Genomic DNA, 20382 nt, shown 5'->3' on the forward strand with positions numbered 1-20382 from the left:
ACCATATATGGAGCTTACAATGCCTAGTTTTACTATGCATATCCTCATCTGCATCTCAATTGCATATGCATATTCATCCACGTGATTCCATGTTTAACGGTACAAGACTTTAGGAAAATGAGATATGGATGTGCCATTACATTGCTTAAAATCATTTAGTAGCCTATCCTTGCCTTGTTTTTTACTAAATAAATCAAATAGTATAAAATACATTTCAGAGAAAGTTTTTCTTAATCTTTTCCACTGGCCAAATGGTATTTTTAATGTCTTTATAAAACAAAAAGGCCTTATTGTGCATTATTGATCATTATCTGCATGTAAATATTTTCTCAGACAATTAGGGTTGGGCGGTATTACGGTAATATCGTATACCGCGGGGTCTTAAAATAGCAACGGTATCAGTTTCAATACCGTCATTACCCGCACTTATATATAATATATAAATATCATTTATTCAATGCCTAAAAATGCTTAAGTAGTTGACATCAAGTGACAGTGTGGAGGAGAAAGAGAGAGAGAGAGAATGGAGAGGCGGTAAATACTGACGACGCAATTTGTAAATGTTGCAAGAAAAAAGGTGAGCGCGAGAGATGGAAACACCTCTAACCTAATGTCGCATCTCCGAAACAACCACTACTGTAACTCACTGATGCAAGGATGCATTTTGCCCCGAGTTCATTAAATAAGCGCATTAGTTTATATTTGTTAAAATATTATAATGTTATTTTTTTTTACGTTGATAATGAAAACTGAACAGCACGAGTAAGATGGGATGCATCGGGAGTCAGACATTGACCACTTAATTAAGTTTTATTTTGTAAAAGGCCTTTCTTTAAAGTGAATTTCGTTTTGTATAAATTGTATCTTAATTTTAATAATTTTTTTATCAACCAATTGCCTGGATTTAATAAATAAGAATCAAATATAGCAGACAACATAATCATGACATGATCGTGCGCTGGCGCGCCGCGGTCACTTGCATTGAAATCTTATCATAAATTAACCGAAACTCAGTGTATCTCTCACAGACATGACAGATAGGCCTATATCTAAATAAAGCTTGAAAATTCATTAAACGAAACAGTTCAAAACGAAAAGAAATAGGCCACTCGCTGATTATTTAATCCATGATGTGCATTTCTCTCTATGCGCGTTCATACGGAAATGGCGATCATCAAGTTCATTAAACGAAACTATTCAAAACGAAAAGAAATAGGCTAGCCTACTCTCTGATTATGTAATCCATGATGTGCATTTCTCTCTATCGTTCACTACGGAGATATCAATCGTCAATTTCTTTAAACGAAACTATTCAAAAGGAAAAGAAATATAGGCAGCATACTCTCTGATTAATCCATGATGTGCATTTCTCTCTATATGCGTGTTCACTACGGAGATATCAATCGTCAATTTCTTTAAACGAAACAATTCAAAAGGAAAAGAAATATAGGCAGCATACTCTCTGATTAATCCATGATTTCTCTCTATAGGCGGGTTCACTACGGAGATATCAATCGTCAATTTCTTTAAACGAAACGATTCAAAACGAAAAGAAAAAGGCTAGCCTATACCTTCTGATTATGTAATCCATGATTTGCATTTCTCTCTATATATGCGCGTTCACTAGGTGATGGCGATCGTCAACTTAATCTTTGCAGCACTGACAGAAAAGTTGTATTAATAAAAATCAATGGACGCGTGTCACTGGATTTACAAATGCACTTCTTGCTTATTGCTTGTTAATTTAATTTAAATTAATTAATAAAATGAATACTTTAATTGTCATAATTAAAATAATTAAATATTATTAAGTGTCCCATTTTTGCTCATTAGAAATAGTATTTATATCTACCACCCCCTCAGCACCTGGGTTAAAAAATTATTTGGCGCCACCATTTTATAACGGCCCACGTATTAAAAATAGTCGAGTCTAAGTAGGGCTCCGGCTCATAATTACATTTAATGCCGGCAGCCGGGATCAGACGGGTGCACGGGTTGGCCTTGATTTTTTTTTTTTTTTTTTGCCCGATCGGGTTTTCAGTTTCTAAACTGTGTAGGCACAAGCCAACAGTTTGGTGATGCTGCCTGAGCCTTATGTCATAATTTTTATTTAGTCACGGTAATACCGTATACCCCGGGAAATAGCGAGGAGGTTTGACGGTATCAAAATTTGGATACCGCCCAAGCCTACCGCATCCACTACAAATATTTACAGGTGCTGGTCATATAATTAGAATATCATCAAAAAGTTGATTTCAGTAATTTCATTCAAAAAGTGAAATTTGGATATTATATTCATTCATTACACACAGACTGATATATTTCAAGTGTTCATTCCTTTTAATTTTGATGATTATAACGGACAACTAATGAAAACCCCAAAATCAATATCTCAGAAAATTAGAATATTGTGAAAAAGTTCAATATTGAAGACACCTGGTGCCACACTCTAATCAACTAACTAACTCAAAACACCTGCAAAGGCCTTTAAATGGTCTCTCAGTCTATTTCTGTAGGCTACACAATCATGGGGAAGACTGCTGACTTGACACAATCATGGGGAAGACTGCTGACTTGACAGCTGTCCAAAAGACGACCAATGACATCTTGCACAAGGAGAGCAAGACACAAAAGGTCATTGCTAAAGAGGCTGGCTGTTCACCGAGCTCTGTGTCCAAGCATATTAATAGAGAGGCGAAGGGAAGGAAAAGATGTGGTAGAAAAAAGTGTACAAGCAATAGGAATACCCACACCCTTGAGAGGATTGTGAAACAAAACCCATTCAAAAATGTGGGGGAGATTCACATAGAGTGGACTGCAGCTGGAGTCAGTGCTTCAAGAACAACCACGTACAGGAGGAATGGTGAGGAGGAACGTTTGAGTGGCCAAAGACTCTTCAAGGATCACAGGTGGAGAATTGCAGAGATTACTTGAGTCTTTGGGTCAGAAAGCCTAAAAAATAATAATCAAACAACCCCTACATCACCACATGTTGTTTGGGAGGGTTTCAAGAAAGATCCTCATCGCTCCTCCACAAATAAACTCCAGCATATTCAGTTGTCAGACACGATTGGAACTTTTAAGATCCGATTTTTTGGCAGCAAACCCACCAGATGTGTTTGGTGCAAACAGGGATAAAAAGTACCCCATGCCTACAGTTGAATATACTGCTGGATCTTATATGTTGTGGACCTATTTTTTGCTGGAGGTCCTGGAGCTCTTGGACAGATACATGGTATTATGGATTCTAGCAAATACCTCTAAAATATTAAAAAATCAAAACCTGACTGCCTCTGCTAGAAATCTTATAATTGGCCATGGTTGGATCTTCCGTCAGGACAACGGTCTCAACCAAACATCAAAATCAACACAAAAATGGGAAACTGAGCAAAAAATGAAGCTTCTGCCATGACCGTCCCAAACCCTTAAACCGAACCCTATAGAAAATGAGCGGGTGAACTGAAGAGAAGAAGCACCAACATCTTCTTGTGAATCTCATCAGGCATTATGGAAGAAAACTCAGAGCTGTTATCTTGGCAAAAGGAGGTTGCAAGAAGTATTTAATAACAGGGAGCCAATAATTATGGCTAGCGTGTTTTGGAGAAAAGCATTTATTTCATGTGATTTACCCCCCACTTTCAATTCTTTTACTTCAATGAAAGGTTAGATTTTTGAGAATTTTTAGAATGAAAGATAAAAAGTATAAACAATGCAGATTAATTTTTTACAGCCATTTTTGATCATATTTACCAGGGGTGCCATTAAGTGCTTAACTCCATTAATGAGAATGGCATATTAATCTAAATATGTATATCAGATGTAAAACAGTTTAAATCATTCTTTTTATTTTTTTAAACTGTTATTGTGAACATGCACTGTATTTATGATTAGACCTCATTATGAGGATTTAAAGTGGTTTTCCTTTATCTGCCGTCATTCCCTCAGCTCACCATCGGTGTCGTCAAACTGCTTTGTCAAGTCAAGTCAAGTCACCTTCAATTATATAGCGCTTTTAACAATATAGATTGTTTCAAAGAAGCTTTACAGAGATAATAAGAAATTCAAGTAACAGAGATTGTTTTGGCTTTACAGCAGCTCTAGAATAAAGTTATTGTCTATCTGAAGTTAGTTTTGATTGTTTCACTTCCGTCGCAACGTTCATTAATTATTAACTTAGGGGCCGCTAAAACGACACCGTTCTAACAGAAAACCCTTAATGCAGTCCGGCCTCTCATTTGCACAAAACAGTGCCTGGTGGCTCGAGAACGCAAACCATGAAATAGGTTCCAAGGTACAAGCCTTGAAAAATTTATAATACAGAATTTTTTATCGCTTCCGAGCAGGCACGTGAAACGGAATTATCCCGACAGTGTTTTATCTGTACAGAGGTAAAGGGAAGGGAAGGAGGCCTTCACAGGGGAGAGACTAGTTGACACTTCAGGACTGCGTTATCTTCGTGTCCAGGCGCAAGTCCATCATCAGATGGTAAACCTCGGGATAAACAGAGAGGCTAATATTAGCGTGGACGCCATTCTTCTTATGTAACAAATACATCAGGATTTATGGGAAGTGTTCCCAGTTCCGGCTGATCTAATCTATGCAGCCTAACATTGAATTATAGAGTTCTATAATGTGTTATGTGTATGCTAGGTCAAAGAGATATGTTTTTAATCTAGATTTGAACTGACAGAGTGTGTCTGCTTCCCGGACAATGTTAGAAAGATTGTTCCAAAGTTTTGGTGCTAAACAGGAAAAGGATCTACCACCAGCAGTCGATTTTGATATTCTAGGTATTATCAACTGGCAGGAATTTTGAGATCGCAATAGATGTGACGGACTATAATGCGTTAAGAGCTCGCTAAAAACTGGGGAGCTAAACCTTTTAGTGCTTTGTAAGTAATCAGCAATATTTTAAAATGTATACGATGTTTAATAGGAAGCCAATGCAGTGCTGACAGAACCGAAGCTAATATGGTCATACTTCCTGGTACTGGTAAGAATTCTAGCTGCTGCGTTTTGGACCAGCTGTACTTTAAGCGTGCAGGGCAACCACCCATAATAGCATTACAATAATCTAGACTTGATGTCATGAACTAACTGTTCCGCATTTGTCATTGAGAGCATATGACGTAATTTGGATATATTTTTAAGATGGAAAAATGCGGTTTTACAGATTCTAGACACGTGACTTTCAAATGAGAGATTGGTATCAAAGAGCACACTCAGGTTCCTAACCGACGACAAAGACTTGACAGAGCACCCATCAAGTGTTAGACAGTATTCTAGGTTATTACGTGAGGAAGTTTTTTGTCCAATAATTAGAATCTCTGTTTTTTCAGAATTAGGTAGTAGGAAATTACTAGTCATCCAGTTTTTTATATCAGCTATGCATTCTGTTCATTTTGTGAATTGTTAGGTTTCGTCAGGGCGTGAAGAAATATAGAGCTGAGTATAGGGGTGGGCGATACGGCAAAAATATCATATCACGATTTTTTCAGGAAAATCACGATTCACGATTTTTTATCACAATTCTTTTTCAAATTGATTTTACTATTTTGCAAGTAACTGAGCATTACAGCCAAACTAATGTCCCTATTTTAAAAACAAAGCCTTGGGTAACAAAATATAAAAGAAAAAAGAATGGCAGACATTTAGGCCAAAGTGGCAAAGATAAAAATCATTGTCATTATTTTTTTTGTAATTAAAAAATAAGAACAAAGATACACATTACGATACACATTACACAACTTAATAATAATAAACAGTAGAGATGCACCGATTACAATTTTCTAGGCCAATTCCGATTTCTCATTGAGTTTGACCTGCCAATACCGATTTTAGCCGATTACGATTTCAATTTTTCTAACCACTTTACAGAACACACAAATATTTATTTTCTCTCTTTTCTTTAGTAGAACATTTTACATTTTGCATAGAACATTTCTTAAACAGTAATCAGTAACAGTATCGCTATAAAATAGAACTATATAAATTACTCCTGGTGTGGGAAATTCACACATCTAAAGTGCAGTGTTTTGGAAGAACCATTTCCTCCTTTTCACATTCAATATCCAACAAAAAAATGTGTTCATTTTCAAAAAGAAAATTAATTTTCTTTTCTGACATAGCCTACTCCAGTTCTTGTTAAAACACCCAAATTCTGTTCATTTTGGACATTTGTTGTGTGAAATCATATTTATTTTGTCCATCAAAAGTGTGCTCTGCACGGTAAGCTCCTGCTCCCGGTGTGAATGCTCATTGATTAACACTCATTGTATACACTCCGAAAAAAATACTCGTTGCTTACGCTTGCGGTTTCCATGCCAGAACTCCAATTTGTACTCCACTATTGACCCAAAAGCACAAGAAAAGTCCTCAAAATCATATCAATAAGCCACAGAAGTTTAGGGATTCTGTTCTGTGGAGCGATGAAACAAAACTGGAACTTTTCACTTTAATTGAGCGTGAGCAGTGCAGCAAAAATCTCTGACTCTGACGCCCGTTTCACACATACTCCGTTTGCAGTGTGTATGCGGTGCGTATTTTTTTACGTACCCATGTTAATAGGTAAGGGCTTTCACACTGCATGCGGGTGTGGTCCGGCGATCCGTTCCAGGTAAATTAAAATGGCAGCGCATTGTTCACATTAAAATAGACATAGATTGACAAGAAACTGTATTAATTTCATCATATACGCATAATTACAGTTAATGTGTTCTACAGTTACTAAATTACAGGGTCAAGAAAAAGAAAAAAGCATGATTATAGTCCAAAAAGTTGCAAAATGCCATCATATATGATTTTTTTCCCCTCAAAAAATATATGATATATATATCTTGGGGAGGGGGTTGGGGGAACACTTGCATCACAGCAGGCAATCACGTGATAGGCTGATGGACAGAAACTGCGGATCAGTAGCGCACTGCAAACGCAGCATATGTGAAAGCACTATAGCGCATGCTGCTCCTGTACCGTATACGCACCGCAACACGCACCGCATACGAGATATCAGTGCCATAGAGAGAAAGAGTTGCGATACCGCCATAGACGCCATAGAAACTTTGTAATGCGGAAGTAACGCGTGTCGTGGAGCAGCCAATAGTTCCAAACACTGATAGTTCCAGCATTGAACCCAATTCATTTTCAGTGTTTCCGAAGTACGCTCGCTGGTAAATTAATGAAATTACTTTTTTTTTTACTTTTAAACACATTAGCCGACCTCTCGTGAATCTTGTCAGTAGTTATGTTTTATGTAGCCAGTTTAAGTTAATGTTTATTGGAAGATAATAGGTTAATTGCAGCTATAGCTTACGTGACACTAACGTTAGCTAACTTACGGTAACCTGTATATATAATATTATTAATAATAATATTTTTTTTAATATATATATATATATATATATATATATATATATAAAATATTATATATACATACACACACACAAAATGTATTTATTTAAATGGGTTAGGGTTATGTGTGTATATATGCATATTTGTCGAAATATGTGTTTGTGTAATACATATAGGCTTACATAAATACACATGCATTCATATATATATATATATATATATACATACACACACAATTAATATATTATGTGTATGGGTTAGGGTTAGTAATGTGTGATTGAAATATATATACATGTGTACTGTACACAGTACATCGTATACATGTATTTGTGTGTGTTTTCTGATGAATGGTTTAGTTTATGATTAGGGTAGGATGAAGGGGTACATTAGCCATACTGAAATTAATCCCGTTAACAGTTATTTAGCTACGTATTTAGGAACATAGTTAATTCACTCATTAACTATCTCTCCGGTTACAACATTGCTGCAAATATAGTCGTTGCTTTCTACGTTATGGGAGCAGTCCATTTCCCTCCTAAATCATTCATTTGTACATGCACAGCGTAATTATTTATATTTTATGTTGGTTGGAATTCTGAACGGACCGCCACTGCAGACCTCTGCGTGATCACGAAGGTAGGCTAATGGTTGAATCGGAATTTATAAGCAATATCACGGATCAATAGCCTAATACAGCCCAGTTGTGCTAAAATAAATATCATGAGACGTCCATCATCAGATGAGCCGCTAAAGCCAGTGCTACTACCCATGCGAACATGAACACTAAGCTTTTCCCTCCAAAAAAACCCTAAAACTTATCTAAGTAATATACAGTATTTCGTTGTCACCCTGCCTCTCCAAATGCAAAACTGACATTAACTAAATGCAATAATGCAGTAACAGCTGTAAAAGTACTTGGGTGTGTGTTTTATTTTATATTTACCGTTCAATAATGTAATCGCTGCTGTCTGTCCCATGTAAGAACATGACAGCCAGCATATTTTTTTGAACTATATTGGGGCTTACATGAAACCACGTGACAGCCATACCGGCGACACCAAAGTGTGTCGCAACTTTTTCTCTCTATGGCATTGCGGAGTATGTGTGAAACGGGCGTGAGCCGAAACCCCCGCTTCACTGCTGCTCACGCGACACTCCTGCTCGATCACGTGAAAATCGGCCAATTCCGGTCACCAGCCGATCAATCGGTGAGTCTCTAATAAACAGTGCTTTACTTTTTCAGGCACACTAGGTGTATTTAGCAGTAGCATTGAAGAAAGTAATTACATTAACAAATCTTAAATTAAAACACTACATAGACTTCACAGTATAAATTATACATTGATTCTTATTAAAGCTACTATTAAAGTCCTCAGTCAGTAAGTGATTTTCTCTTTGTGTTTTGTTGTTTTATTAACATTAAAGGGAAAGTTCCCCACCCAAAAATGTTTTTTCATAATTTACTATCTCAAGTTCTTTTAAACCCGAATAAGTTTCTTTCTTCTGTTGAAAAAAAAAGTTATTTTGAAGAATGTGGGTAACCAAACAGTTGCAGGTCCCCAGTGTAAAGTTTTTTCTCCTATGGAAGTCAATGGGGACCAGCAACTGTTTGGTTAACCACATTCTTCAAAAATATCTTCTTTTGTGTTCAGCACAAGAAAGAAATTAATACAGGTTTGGAACAAGATTAGAGTGAGTAAATAATGACAGAATTTAAATTTTTCGGTGAACTATCCCTTTTAGGACAAGCGGCAGCATTTTTACTATTAGGCCGTGTGTCGACCAAAGCGTTTTTTCACGCAGCTGCCGTATTTTTCCAATTGTTTTCAATGGGAGCGCCGCGTTTTTTAAACGCCATGAGCATAACGAGGCGCTGAGCGTGTAAAACTGCAATTCATCGACTGGCCGCTTGAGGCAGGCTGCAAAAGTGAGTCAAATCTGTATCTCCCCCATGTTAAAATCCCCAACTTTACAGCAGAAAAAAATATGTTTACAGCCTGGAGCAAAAAGTGGTTTTGGTCTTTATAGCTAATTTTGCACTTCATGACAACTGTGAGGGGGGTGATTTTTTTTACAACTCTCAAAATGATATTAAGCATTAAAGTTCTGCATAATTAAGGGCGTGGCCACTTGAGTGACTGGTGGATTGAGGCTGCTGTAACTGCTAGCCGACGTTTATCTATCTGTTAACATCACCCTCAGCTAATTCCAGCAGCTGCTTTACTTGCCATCTCTGTAGCTTTTGTGCTTTTTTTGGGATTATTCCATACAATTTAATACACGCATTATACCTATGCCCACACCGTTGGATTCCGGCATTGTCGAGTATGGAGAGAACAACCAGCGCTGTATTTCCAGTTGTTTTCCTTGAATGCACTAAACGATGTCTGACAGTTTCGATGCTTTTTGGAGTATACAGGCTACACTCGTTATGCGGTACCGTTGCTCTCACGGAACAGATATGCTTATTTAACTTTTAAGTGTTAAATGAAAAGTACCGTGAGATGAAATCCTGCAGGTGTCAGTGCTTTCTCTCCGTCCATGCAATAGATGCACACCCTTGAATGAGCGCGGATTTCTAGTGCATTTACTTGAACTTCTGAGGTAATATTTTTGGTTTAACCCATTTGAGGAATTGAGAGGCGGCCAAAATCAGATTTTAAAATCGACTGAACAGAATAAAGCTCTTTACGAACTTGACGTGCGATGCCGCGCTGACTGACATGTATGCGCATGAATCACTGTCACATGACAAAGCTCAGAGCAATATTGTAAGTTACTGCATGATAATACATTTTTAACTAGTAGAATAATAATGCATCACGATACACATAGTCTCACTTTTAGTTACGTCTTTTAATTATTATAGTGTTTCGAAGGGCAAAAACATGAAGTTTAACTATTGGCTTTACTTCTAAATTTAGCTGTCACTTCAGCGCAAGGCCAGTAGCTTAGCATTAGCACCTCAGCTCCACCCACGTCCCGCCTCTTTGCCCATTTTTTGGGCACACCACGTCCATATTTTTTTACAGTCTATGGGTAAAACGCAGCGCTCATCACTGTCACTTTTTACCCAGCCGTCCAATCACAGTGGAGGAGGGCCGGGAAAAATACCATACCAACCAACTGTCACAACATTCTTTATGTACAACGACGTCAAACAGCAGAACTAACCGAACAAAATGGATGAAAAATATTTTTTTAGTATGAAACATTATCTACGAAATCAGTTACAAGTAAACTGTGCTGCGGATATTCTGTATCATAGCAACGGATCGTCTCAACTGAAAAATCGCAGCGCTGCCAAAACACTTTCAAGCGCCCACAGACAGGCGTTTCCAGCAGAGCGTCTAGCGTTTTCAGCTGGCTAAAAACGCTTTGGTGGACACACGGCCTTAGGCTACCATAGGGGTTGCACAGACTAGTCGAGTAGTCGAGAGATCGACTACTTCAACCACTAGTCATCGCTGTCGGAAACAATCGACTACTCGAGCGTGCATGCCATCAACCATAAATGAATTCAGAATGGCGAACGTCACTAACAGACACCACACATTAGATGTGTGGAAGTATTTAATCAAGGATGACAAAAATATCGCAATTGGCCAACTCCGTAAGCATACGTTAACATATCGTGTCTAAAACGCGAGGAAAGTCTCCTCCTTTCCACAAGCGCGTGCGCTCCCGTGGCGTCTGTTGTTGCTATGCAACCATGAACTGTGCTCTCCATGATGACGATAAAGTAAGCAAAGGATTAATTGATTTCTAGCCCTTTCATTAGCTTTACTACTACCGATATCCGATACCCGTTAGATATATTTATAGAGATGAGAAATAAAAAGCCACCCCGTACAGCTATGATCAGCTGTCCGGCTGTTTTTGTCACATGACCTGCGGCGCGCTTGCGGCATTCTTAAAAGCTGAGATGTTCTCATCTCAACTTTGAAAAAATTATTTCAAAAGCCTACATTTGAATAAACTTGAGACGCGAAAGACGCGATATGTGAACAAGCTCTAAATGCGGACTTTGAATCTGAAATGAAAGGCAAGAACGGATATTTATTTGGTTTTACTCTGTTAACGTTACATGAAAATTAAAATATGAAATTTAATGTCATAATTCATTTTGAGAGTTCTTATGTAATTGTTGCATTAGGCTATAAATTAATTCACATTTATTGATAAGAACTATCTCATGTCTTTTCATTTACAGTAGCATGAACCACGAGTAGTCGAGTAACTCGAGTATTGTTTTGATAAGAAATCGACTAGCAAAAATCAGTAGTCGTGCAACCCCTAGGCTACCATCACGTGACTAATCTAATATACACGCATATAACACACACACACGATTTTCTCTCAAGTGTCTGCCTTCACTTTAGACATAACCAACTATGTTTTTGTAAACGTGTGCATTTGACAGTATTAGCACAATAAGACTCGAAATATAACTTATTCCAGTAACCCGTAGTACGGTGTACATTTTAGGACATCCTCAGACCTCAGACATATGAAGACAAGGCATCATGCCTCAGACTAAAAGGCTTCAGTCATTGGACAAAACGGCATCGCGTCTCAGACTGAAAATTAAGCTTCAGGTCTCAGGATAAACAATGTCAGGTGCAAGGTCTCGTAAAATTAGGCATCAGACGAAACAGCCTCAGACAAAAAGGCTTCAGACAAAGGCATCGGACGAAACGGCATCAGACATAAAGGCTTCGGACGAGGGCTATTGCATATATCCCAATACAAATGAAAAATGTTTACAGCAATGTTAAATCAAGCAGTTTTAATCAAGCAGTCTAATAGCTCGAAAGAACGCTTTAACTTCACGACCATGAAAACTATCGATAGTTTGCCAACATACAAGCTATAGCTAGTTGAAATATGTCATCTAACTTTTTAAACGTGCAAATAAAACTTGTGAAATGCATGTTCTCGTCTATATACAAAGTAATTAGTGTAACATTTGATAAAAGCAATTATATAAACATATCATGACGGGTTACCGCCTCCATCAGCTGTTGTTGTATCTGATCTGAACCGCGTACATGTGACGTCACATGGGGCGGGGCAATGCGAACCTCTAAACTCCACCTGAGTCCGTTCCACCCGATGCCTTATAGCTGATGCCTTTTTGTCTGAGGCAGCTTCGTCTGATGCCGTTTCGTCCGATGCCTTTATGTCTGATGCCGTTTCGTCCGATGCCTTTATCTCTGATGCTGTTTCGTCCGATGCCTTTATGTCTGATGCCTTTTTGTCTGAGGCTGTTTCGCCTGATGCCTAATTGTACGAGACCTGACACCTGACATTGTTTTTCCTGAGACCTGAAGCTTTTCAGTCTGAGACGCGATGCCGTTTTGTCCAATGCCTGAAGCCTTTTAGTCTGAGGCATGATGCCTTGTCTTCATATGTCTGAGGATGTCCTAAAATGTACACCGTACTGGCGCTGTTTGACAGGCTTTTAGTGCCTATGCGCTTTTGGTTTAAGTGCTAAGAAAAGTGCATGTTAGAACAGCGCATCAGCACGCGAATGAAATGTTTAACCGGCAAGGCTTTAAAGCACATGCAAATAATGAACTTTTGTGAATTGCATTGTCCCATACCTCTGCATTAACGTGCGGTGTGATGTTCGTCGAGTTGCAGAATATTGAGACAGAGGCGTCAGAACTCCAACTTATAGAATGCACTATAACCCGATACTATGATATTTCTTCAAAAGCAGATCGTGGAGACATTTTAATCATCCACGATCAAAAATCGTGATATCGCACACCCCTAGCTGAGTATCATCAGCATAAAAGTGAAAACTAATGCCATGCTTCCTAATGATATATCCTAAGGGTAGCATGTACAGAGTGAACAGCAACAGTCCTCGTATTGAGCCTTGTGGAACACCAGACTGAACTTTTGATTGATAAGACATCTCTTCATATACTGCTACAAACTGATAACGGTCAGATAAGTATGATTTAAACCATGCTAATGCAATTCCACTAATGCCAACATAATTTTCAAGTCTATTTAAAAGAATGTTGTGGCCAATGGTATCAAATGCAGGACTAAGATCGAGTAACACTAATAGAGAGATACAACCACGATCGGATGATAAGAGCAAATCATTTGGTACGGTCTAAGTCCTGACTGAAAATCCTCGCAAATACCATTTCTTTCTAAAAAGGAACATAGTTGTGAGGATACTGCATTTTCTAGTATCTTTGACAGAAAAGGAAGATTCGAGATCGGCCTGTAATTGACTAATTCTGTAGTTTACGCACAGGTGCGCACATTCTCCCGTCAAGTTTGTTTTTAATAGCTCACAACCTTTGCGTGGGAAGTGGCGTAAGCACGTTTCTAGACCCGTTTTGTGTCACGTTTATAAATGAGACCCCAGAGCATTTAATAGACATATATCTTCAAAACACTTTTCAATAAAATCATGAGGATCTTGGAATGATGCATGCCCATTTTTTGTGAATTGGACCAAAGACTTGGGTTAGTTATTGACTAAAAACACAAATGTACTTTTGACGGCACTACCTAGTATCCGACAAATATATTTGGTGAGACATGCGGTGTGCAGCCCTGTAATAATGAAAGTAGTGTGCTCGAAAAGGCAGAATACAATAAAGGCCAAATAAGTAACACTAAGGTCACTTTGAAAAACATTTTGAAAAACAAAAATATTTGTTTTTCAACATGCATTCAATAACAACACATGATCAACAAAGAAACCATACACATGCCAGAAAGACATTTGAAAGAAGCATGGCACTATATTTGACAGCTCACCTGTAGGCCCTTAACAAAATTTTTAACCGAGAAGTCATGGTAGAGGAAGATGCCAACCAGCACCTGAATCACCCTACTGCTGAGCTTGAATGGAAACTGGGGGTTCAGAATCAGCTATGAAAGACAAACAAATAATGAAACCAGATGAAACAAAAAGAGAAAATTATTGAAATACTAAAATGTTAACTTGCATTACAAAACATAATGGTTATTTACCTTGTCAAAAACAGAGGCTAAATGCTGAGTACATGAGAGAGACTGAAAGACCTCAATACAGAGCAGAGATGACACAGAATGGGGAAGCCTGTGCTGGATAGCACTAGGAGATGTGGCAATGCCAAAAATAAAGATGAATGGAAGCTCCTGGGTGTATCGACTGTTTGTAAGGTAAAAAAAAAAGATTAGGATTTCTCAGGTCACGACTTTCAATTAAATGCACAATATTAAAATTTCCTGCAAATAATAGTGCTTTCAAGGCAGGCAAAAGACAGTTGTCTTAAAATTTTAATCTCAGGTATTAGGTTCTGTTTAAATGAAATAAAAATGCTGAGTTTTTCTGCGGCCATAGATTTTTGTCATCCAATCTCAACGGAAAATTTTCAACCAACACCGTCAACACGACAGAGTGCATATGTATACACTGACTGGGCTGTAAACAGTCAAAATGCATTACAATATTTGTAAAAAAATTAATTGTGTGTCTTTTCAAAACCAGAAAAGGTGTATCCGTAAAATGAAACCACATTGTAAAGCCTACAGTGATAATGGTTTGCTGTTTATAATTGAAGCAATTTACAATATGATACATCATGATGCACCCCTCATGTCCATATACAGAGGGTGTAAATAAAAAATAAAAAACTTGCAAGCACTGTAACAATATTATTCTATCACACTTCACATACTACAATTTCACTAGACAAATCCCACCTGCAGATAAGGATAAAATCCTGTAAAACTTGAGAGTTGAATGCCTCAAAGTCTTTGAAGATCACAACAACAGGCAAACTCCGAGGCAAGTCATTATTTTTCAAGTTTTCTTTCCTTTGCGGAGAAACTTGTGGGAATTCCTGCAAAAGACCAATTATTCTGAATGTTTAAAGTACAATGTTCAGTAGATAACAGGACAGAATCGCTTTCAGGCTTCTATTAGAATTTACCAAACTCGTTTACAAATTTTAAATCTGACTCAAGCATTCTAATATTGCTGCTATAATCACATACAGTACTTCATCATTTTGATAATAATATACACATACATCAAATCCAAAATCATAATCCAAAATCATAATACTAAATCATAATACAAATCATAATCCAAAAAAGAAACCAACGAGCATCATATCGGGGTGTACTTCACAATGGAATTAGGCCTTTTCAGGAAGTAGCGGAGCTAAATCTATTCTTTCAGAAGATAAACATCTTTTTTTTATTGTAGTTAAGCATAGTTTATCTTCTCGTCTTCTCCTACCTTGGTAACAGTCTTGTACCACTGACACAGAACACTAATAGTACACTGTGTCCTTTGCACTAAAGCAGTTTCAGCCTCCTGTTCTTCATCCACAGACACTCCTTTTCCCATCAGCTGCTCTAAAAGCTTCTGAATCAAGAGCTTCACAGCTGTCAAAAAAATGACATAAAACTGCAGGATTATTGTTAAACCTGGTGTTATCACGCCTTGAGGACCACATGCAAATGCTTTTTCTTTTTTTGCAGATGAGGCTATGCATAATAAATCATTGTGAGCTCAATATATGCGGATGGAGAATAAAGCTTGTCAGCTCAATTTTCCAATAACTGAGATTTATATGAAGCAATATGTGAAGTTACTGATGTACATGCATTTTAATAAATCTGAAATTGATTCTACAAGCTGCCTTTTGTGTTTAAGCATATTTCAGGATGATTTTTTTGCATTAGGCCCCAGAACTCAAGGATGATTTTATACAGTAAGTGACATTTTGTGTGTAAAGTGAGACAAAACATACATCTGTGTTTCAGAATATATAAAACTTTTTTAGCGATGTGGAGAAAAAAAATCCAGCAAAAACCCAAATTGAATCCTCGTAATCAACACTTTGCATGTTTGAAAACCTCAGCTTTTATTAAAAGGTAGTACATATGTACTTGTTTATTTACATTTAATAGTGTATAGTTTTATACATACCTGCACATTCTTTGGCATAAACAGACACCACAAACGGGGTGACAGAATCCTGAAGGAGATTACACAGACTTTGAAATGTCATGGCATGATCCGGCACATTTACCCCTAGAAGACAATAAAAGGTTTAACTAAGCCCTAAAATAGGTGGAACTAGGAGTGGGGCTATAGGGCAAAAAACGTCAGGGTTTGTTCTTTCAAGGTAGCCAGAGTACCACGAGATTGCAAGTCCATTCTTTATATTCTTAGAATTGAGAAAGAGCCTAGCTCTCCAGGAGCAGGATTGGAGACCACTAATCTAAACAGACTTGGTTTCCAAACATTAAACGGGTCAGATGAAACAAAAAAAGGCTATCATATTATTTGGATGGATTTCATGATATTAAAGTCATCATGAAATCAAAATTATATATTTTTTCAAGGAATATTGCTGTATTTATTATAAATGATTTATCTGTGCACATAATTGTTTTTAAAAATCATGTGTCCTCGTCATCTTTAATCAAAATAACTTCCACTCCCTCTTGCAGCAACATATTTTCCCTAATGACAACCTGTCACTCACATGACATCACAGCAATAGCAAACCACAACCATTCAATGATCCAATCAATTCTCGATGGACAAAATCAAATCCTGCCCTACATTTTTTCTGGTTCGAAAGACGTTTCCCTCAGATATACATCACAATAGGGAAGGAAAGACTATGGCAACTTTCGTTTCATGCCGACTTTAATGCCTGCTACTGTGAGATTTTAGCAATCTTATAAGATCATTACAAATCACACTGTACGACATGGATCTAATACACTAGGATACGACATGTATGTAGACTGTACGAAAATGCCAGTAGGCTACGTAGATGTCGTAGGCGACAAAGCAAGTTAGTATAGAAGAATAAAACCTCGTCAGCATGCACTAGTGGTGAACAAATAGACCACGATGAACTTGTGCAATTGTGTTTTTTTATGTGTGTAGAAAAAAAAGAGAAGGAAGAGAATACGGACACGCGGTCAAGGCTAGGGTAAAGACACCAACTTGGAATGACAATTTTGCAAATGGAGTTTGAGGGAAGTAATTTTAAGTTTTAGCGCCATGTCACGTTGCCATTTCATATTGCATTTTTATTGGCTAGTCAGTAAACGTAGGTCGTAGAAGCACTGTGAGATGATCATGCTGAATTTCTGGCACTGTCACAGGCTATCTCCTCTCTCACTGCACACCGTAGGACCACTGTTTAGGAGCCATGACCACATAAATCGACACAATGTGTCATATTTTGTCTGGGAAAGCCCAAAATCGCACAATTTGTAACAGGTATAAGGGGAGCACACAAGCTTAATGTATATGTGCATGCGGCCATGCACAATACTTCAGTCTTTTTCACAATACTTCCACAACCTTTTTTATTAAAGAAATGCAAGAAAAGAATACAAAGAACATCTCATTAAAGAATGTTAAAATTAGACGAAGGGTATACATGACATAAAATATTTATTAGTAGTAAATTAAAAATAATTTATAAATACAAATACATGTGCTTTTATGCATGTACTTTAAGCGCTTTCAAATATTAGATCAAATCGAAGTTTTTCAAATAAAGGAACATTTCTATTCTAATTATTTAGAGAGTTTAATATAAGGATAATAATAAGGCCATAAGTTACCCAGCATTAGAGCGGCTGTGGGGATTTCACTGGTTCTCTGTCTCCAGACATCAGATGAGTTGCCGAGGTTATGCTTTTTAATAAACTCGACAAGACTGTCAAGTACATGTTTATTCAACTGATCTTGTATTACCTGTAAAAAAAAAAAAAGTTTATATTTATTAAGAAACAGAAATAGATGAGTTAATGACTGAGACAATTCAAGCGTTTGCAAACGCAATGAGGAAATATATACCTCTGTGTTCATTTGAACCGTTTCCCATAATTTCTGACAGATCCTAAAGCGATCGCTTCCGTTATCGTCACTACCACCCACCAAATATCCACCTAACGTTACATGGAAGAAGAAAAAAACGAACAAAATGCTGGTAATGGCGATAAGTATTTTTTAAGTTGACAGGGATGAATCGATTTGTTTTTGTAAAGGTGGTAATAATGCTTATCGTTACTCACCAGCTCCGACATGTCTCTTTCTCTTTTTAGAGGTTGACTTAAAAACAAAACATCCCTGAAAAACATAATATATTAGACTGGGTGGGTGTATGATTTTTTTATTATGAGTGTATGTATAATTATCCTGGAAAAATGCGATTAATTCGGCAAATATGGGAGGATGAACGCACGTCTGCTCAATATTACCTTTGACACTGATGAAGTTACAGGAGTTTCGCTCATTTCTGTTCTTCAAAATTCAGTGGTGGACAAACTTCAATAACACAAGTACACCACGCGTTGATTCTGCCGCTCTTCCTCTTCTTTGTATAATTCTATATTCGCTAAACCATCGTTAGGCGTTTTACTGCCACCAACTGCCCTGGAGGACCGCTTATGCATAAAGCCATTGCTAGAGAAGAATGACAGCAGAACTACAAAGGTGGCTAAAAATTCTTGCTCTGCAGGAGCAGGACCTGCCTGTTTTTACTGCATTTGTAGTATCTGGTGTATATTGAACTCGATTACCAGATATTAAGATACTATTTCTTTATTTGACAAATTATTTGACCTATTTTCATCTCAGGCATTTACATGACATGTTTCTTTTTGGCTAAAAAATAAAAAACACTGCTGAACAATATTCTATAATTTGTATTCTAATATTTTTCCCCTCTAAATTTCCCTAATTTTATGATTGGTTTATGTACTACAAACGTGTGCAAAGTCATCATGGATTTTATAATGTACATTTTTTTAATTTTATATAAAGAAAATATGTAAGCTATTTTATAGTTTCTATAGCCTACTGTAATGAAGACAATGAACACTGCATTACTGTCAATCAGCACTGACTTTTTTTTAAATAAAAAAATACCCAGAGATGGCTTGAAAAACACACAAACATTATTTTCGCAAACATGTGTTTATTGTTTTCACGCAGGGCTACAACTCTCATCAAGGACATCTTAATTTGAAGGATCCTTGAAGGCAGCCTTTGTTTCACGTCCTTTATTAAGCTCATTTTGAAGGATGCTCATAAATCACCCGCAATCCTTTGCACATATCACAATTCACGAAAAAGAGCTGGAAGTGAGCAGTGAGCACTCAGCTTGTCTTGAGTTCGTTATGAAATGTAAGACAAAAATAAAGTTTTCAGAGATGAAGGCATATGTTCTATTATGTTTAGGTGTAATTTAAATTCATCACTTTCACTAAACTGTCAATAATGTAAGCCACTGGGTTGTCAATAATGTAAGCCACAGACAGTTGTCAATCAACTGCAGAGGCAGCCTTTGCAATTCGGAGGCCCTTTTCAAAGAAACAGTCAGAGGCCCCCCACACCCCCCTTGAAAAAAAGACAGACAAATATTAAAATATTGTATGTAATGCGACTGCAATTACTTTATTATATCGGTTATAGTTAACAATGTTAACTCATATTTCACTCCTAAAGGTACAATAAGTAAGATTTGTGTAATAAAATATAAAAAAAACCCTTTCACATTGTGATATATTTCATGCAGTTGTGTATATATAATGGCTCATCCCTTGTCATTGTCGCCTATCAATGACGTAATATACATATGTCGCTAATGAGGGGTCTATACATATCTATGATACAGTATCTCGCCGCTGTTGTGTCGTTCAATCATCATGGTTCACGAATTACAGTTATTGATTGACGAGTACAGAAATTCCAAAAAACTTAAACGTAGATCAACTGAGACAAGCAGGCTTTGTGAAAAACAGAGAAATAAAAGGATCAATATCGGTGTAGCGTTTTCGAGATGGAGAGAGCTTCGCGACAAACTTGGACTTGACAGAGACTCCGCTCTCATATGTGTTTTAATAGACAGGTATGGAAATTTTACACATTTTGTTTGTACTTCAGTAAAGCTTTTTATCAAATCTGGTGACAGTCTATGGCAGTGAAATTAAATACAGTATGGGTTCGTTCAAATTTACTTTTAGTAA

General features: G+C 37.2%; 1 protein-coding gene across 2 annotated transcripts in view; it reads right to left on the reverse strand.

Moving 5' to 3' along the window:
- orc3 (origin recognition complex, subunit 3) overlaps positions 1-18751 on the reverse strand; it is a 70147-nt gene extending 51396 nt beyond the window's left edge. The window contains exons 1-9 of one of the 2 annotated variants that reach the window (XM_077238675.1): positions 18613-18751; positions 18427-18481; positions 18209-18300; positions 17974-18106; positions 16310-16414; positions 15614-15762; positions 15073-15212; positions 14359-14518; positions 14143-14256 (exon numbers count right to left, since the gene is read on the reverse strand). In XM_077238675.1, the coding sequence (XP_077094790.1) occupies positions 14143-14256; positions 14359-14518; positions 15073-15212; positions 15614-15762; positions 16310-16414; positions 17974-18106; positions 18209-18300; positions 18427-18481; positions 18613-18648 (984 nt within the window). In that variant the 5' untranslated portion in view covers positions 18649-18751. The remainder of the gene's footprint in view (positions 1-14142; positions 14257-14358; positions 14519-15072; positions 15213-15613; positions 15763-16309; positions 16415-17973; positions 18107-18208; positions 18301-18426; positions 18482-18612) is intronic. The other variant, XM_077238676.1, reaches the window with a different exon arrangement.
- Between the last annotated feature and the right edge of the window lie 1631 nt (positions 18752-20382).

This window comes from Siphateles boraxobius, unplaced genomic scaffold (assembly GCF_051911475.1).
Source record: "Siphateles boraxobius isolate OS27281-9 unplaced genomic scaffold, OSU_SipBor_1 22, whole genome shotgun sequence".
Lineage (NCBI taxonomy): Eukaryota > Metazoa > Chordata > Actinopteri > Cypriniformes > Leuciscidae > Siphateles > Siphateles boraxobius.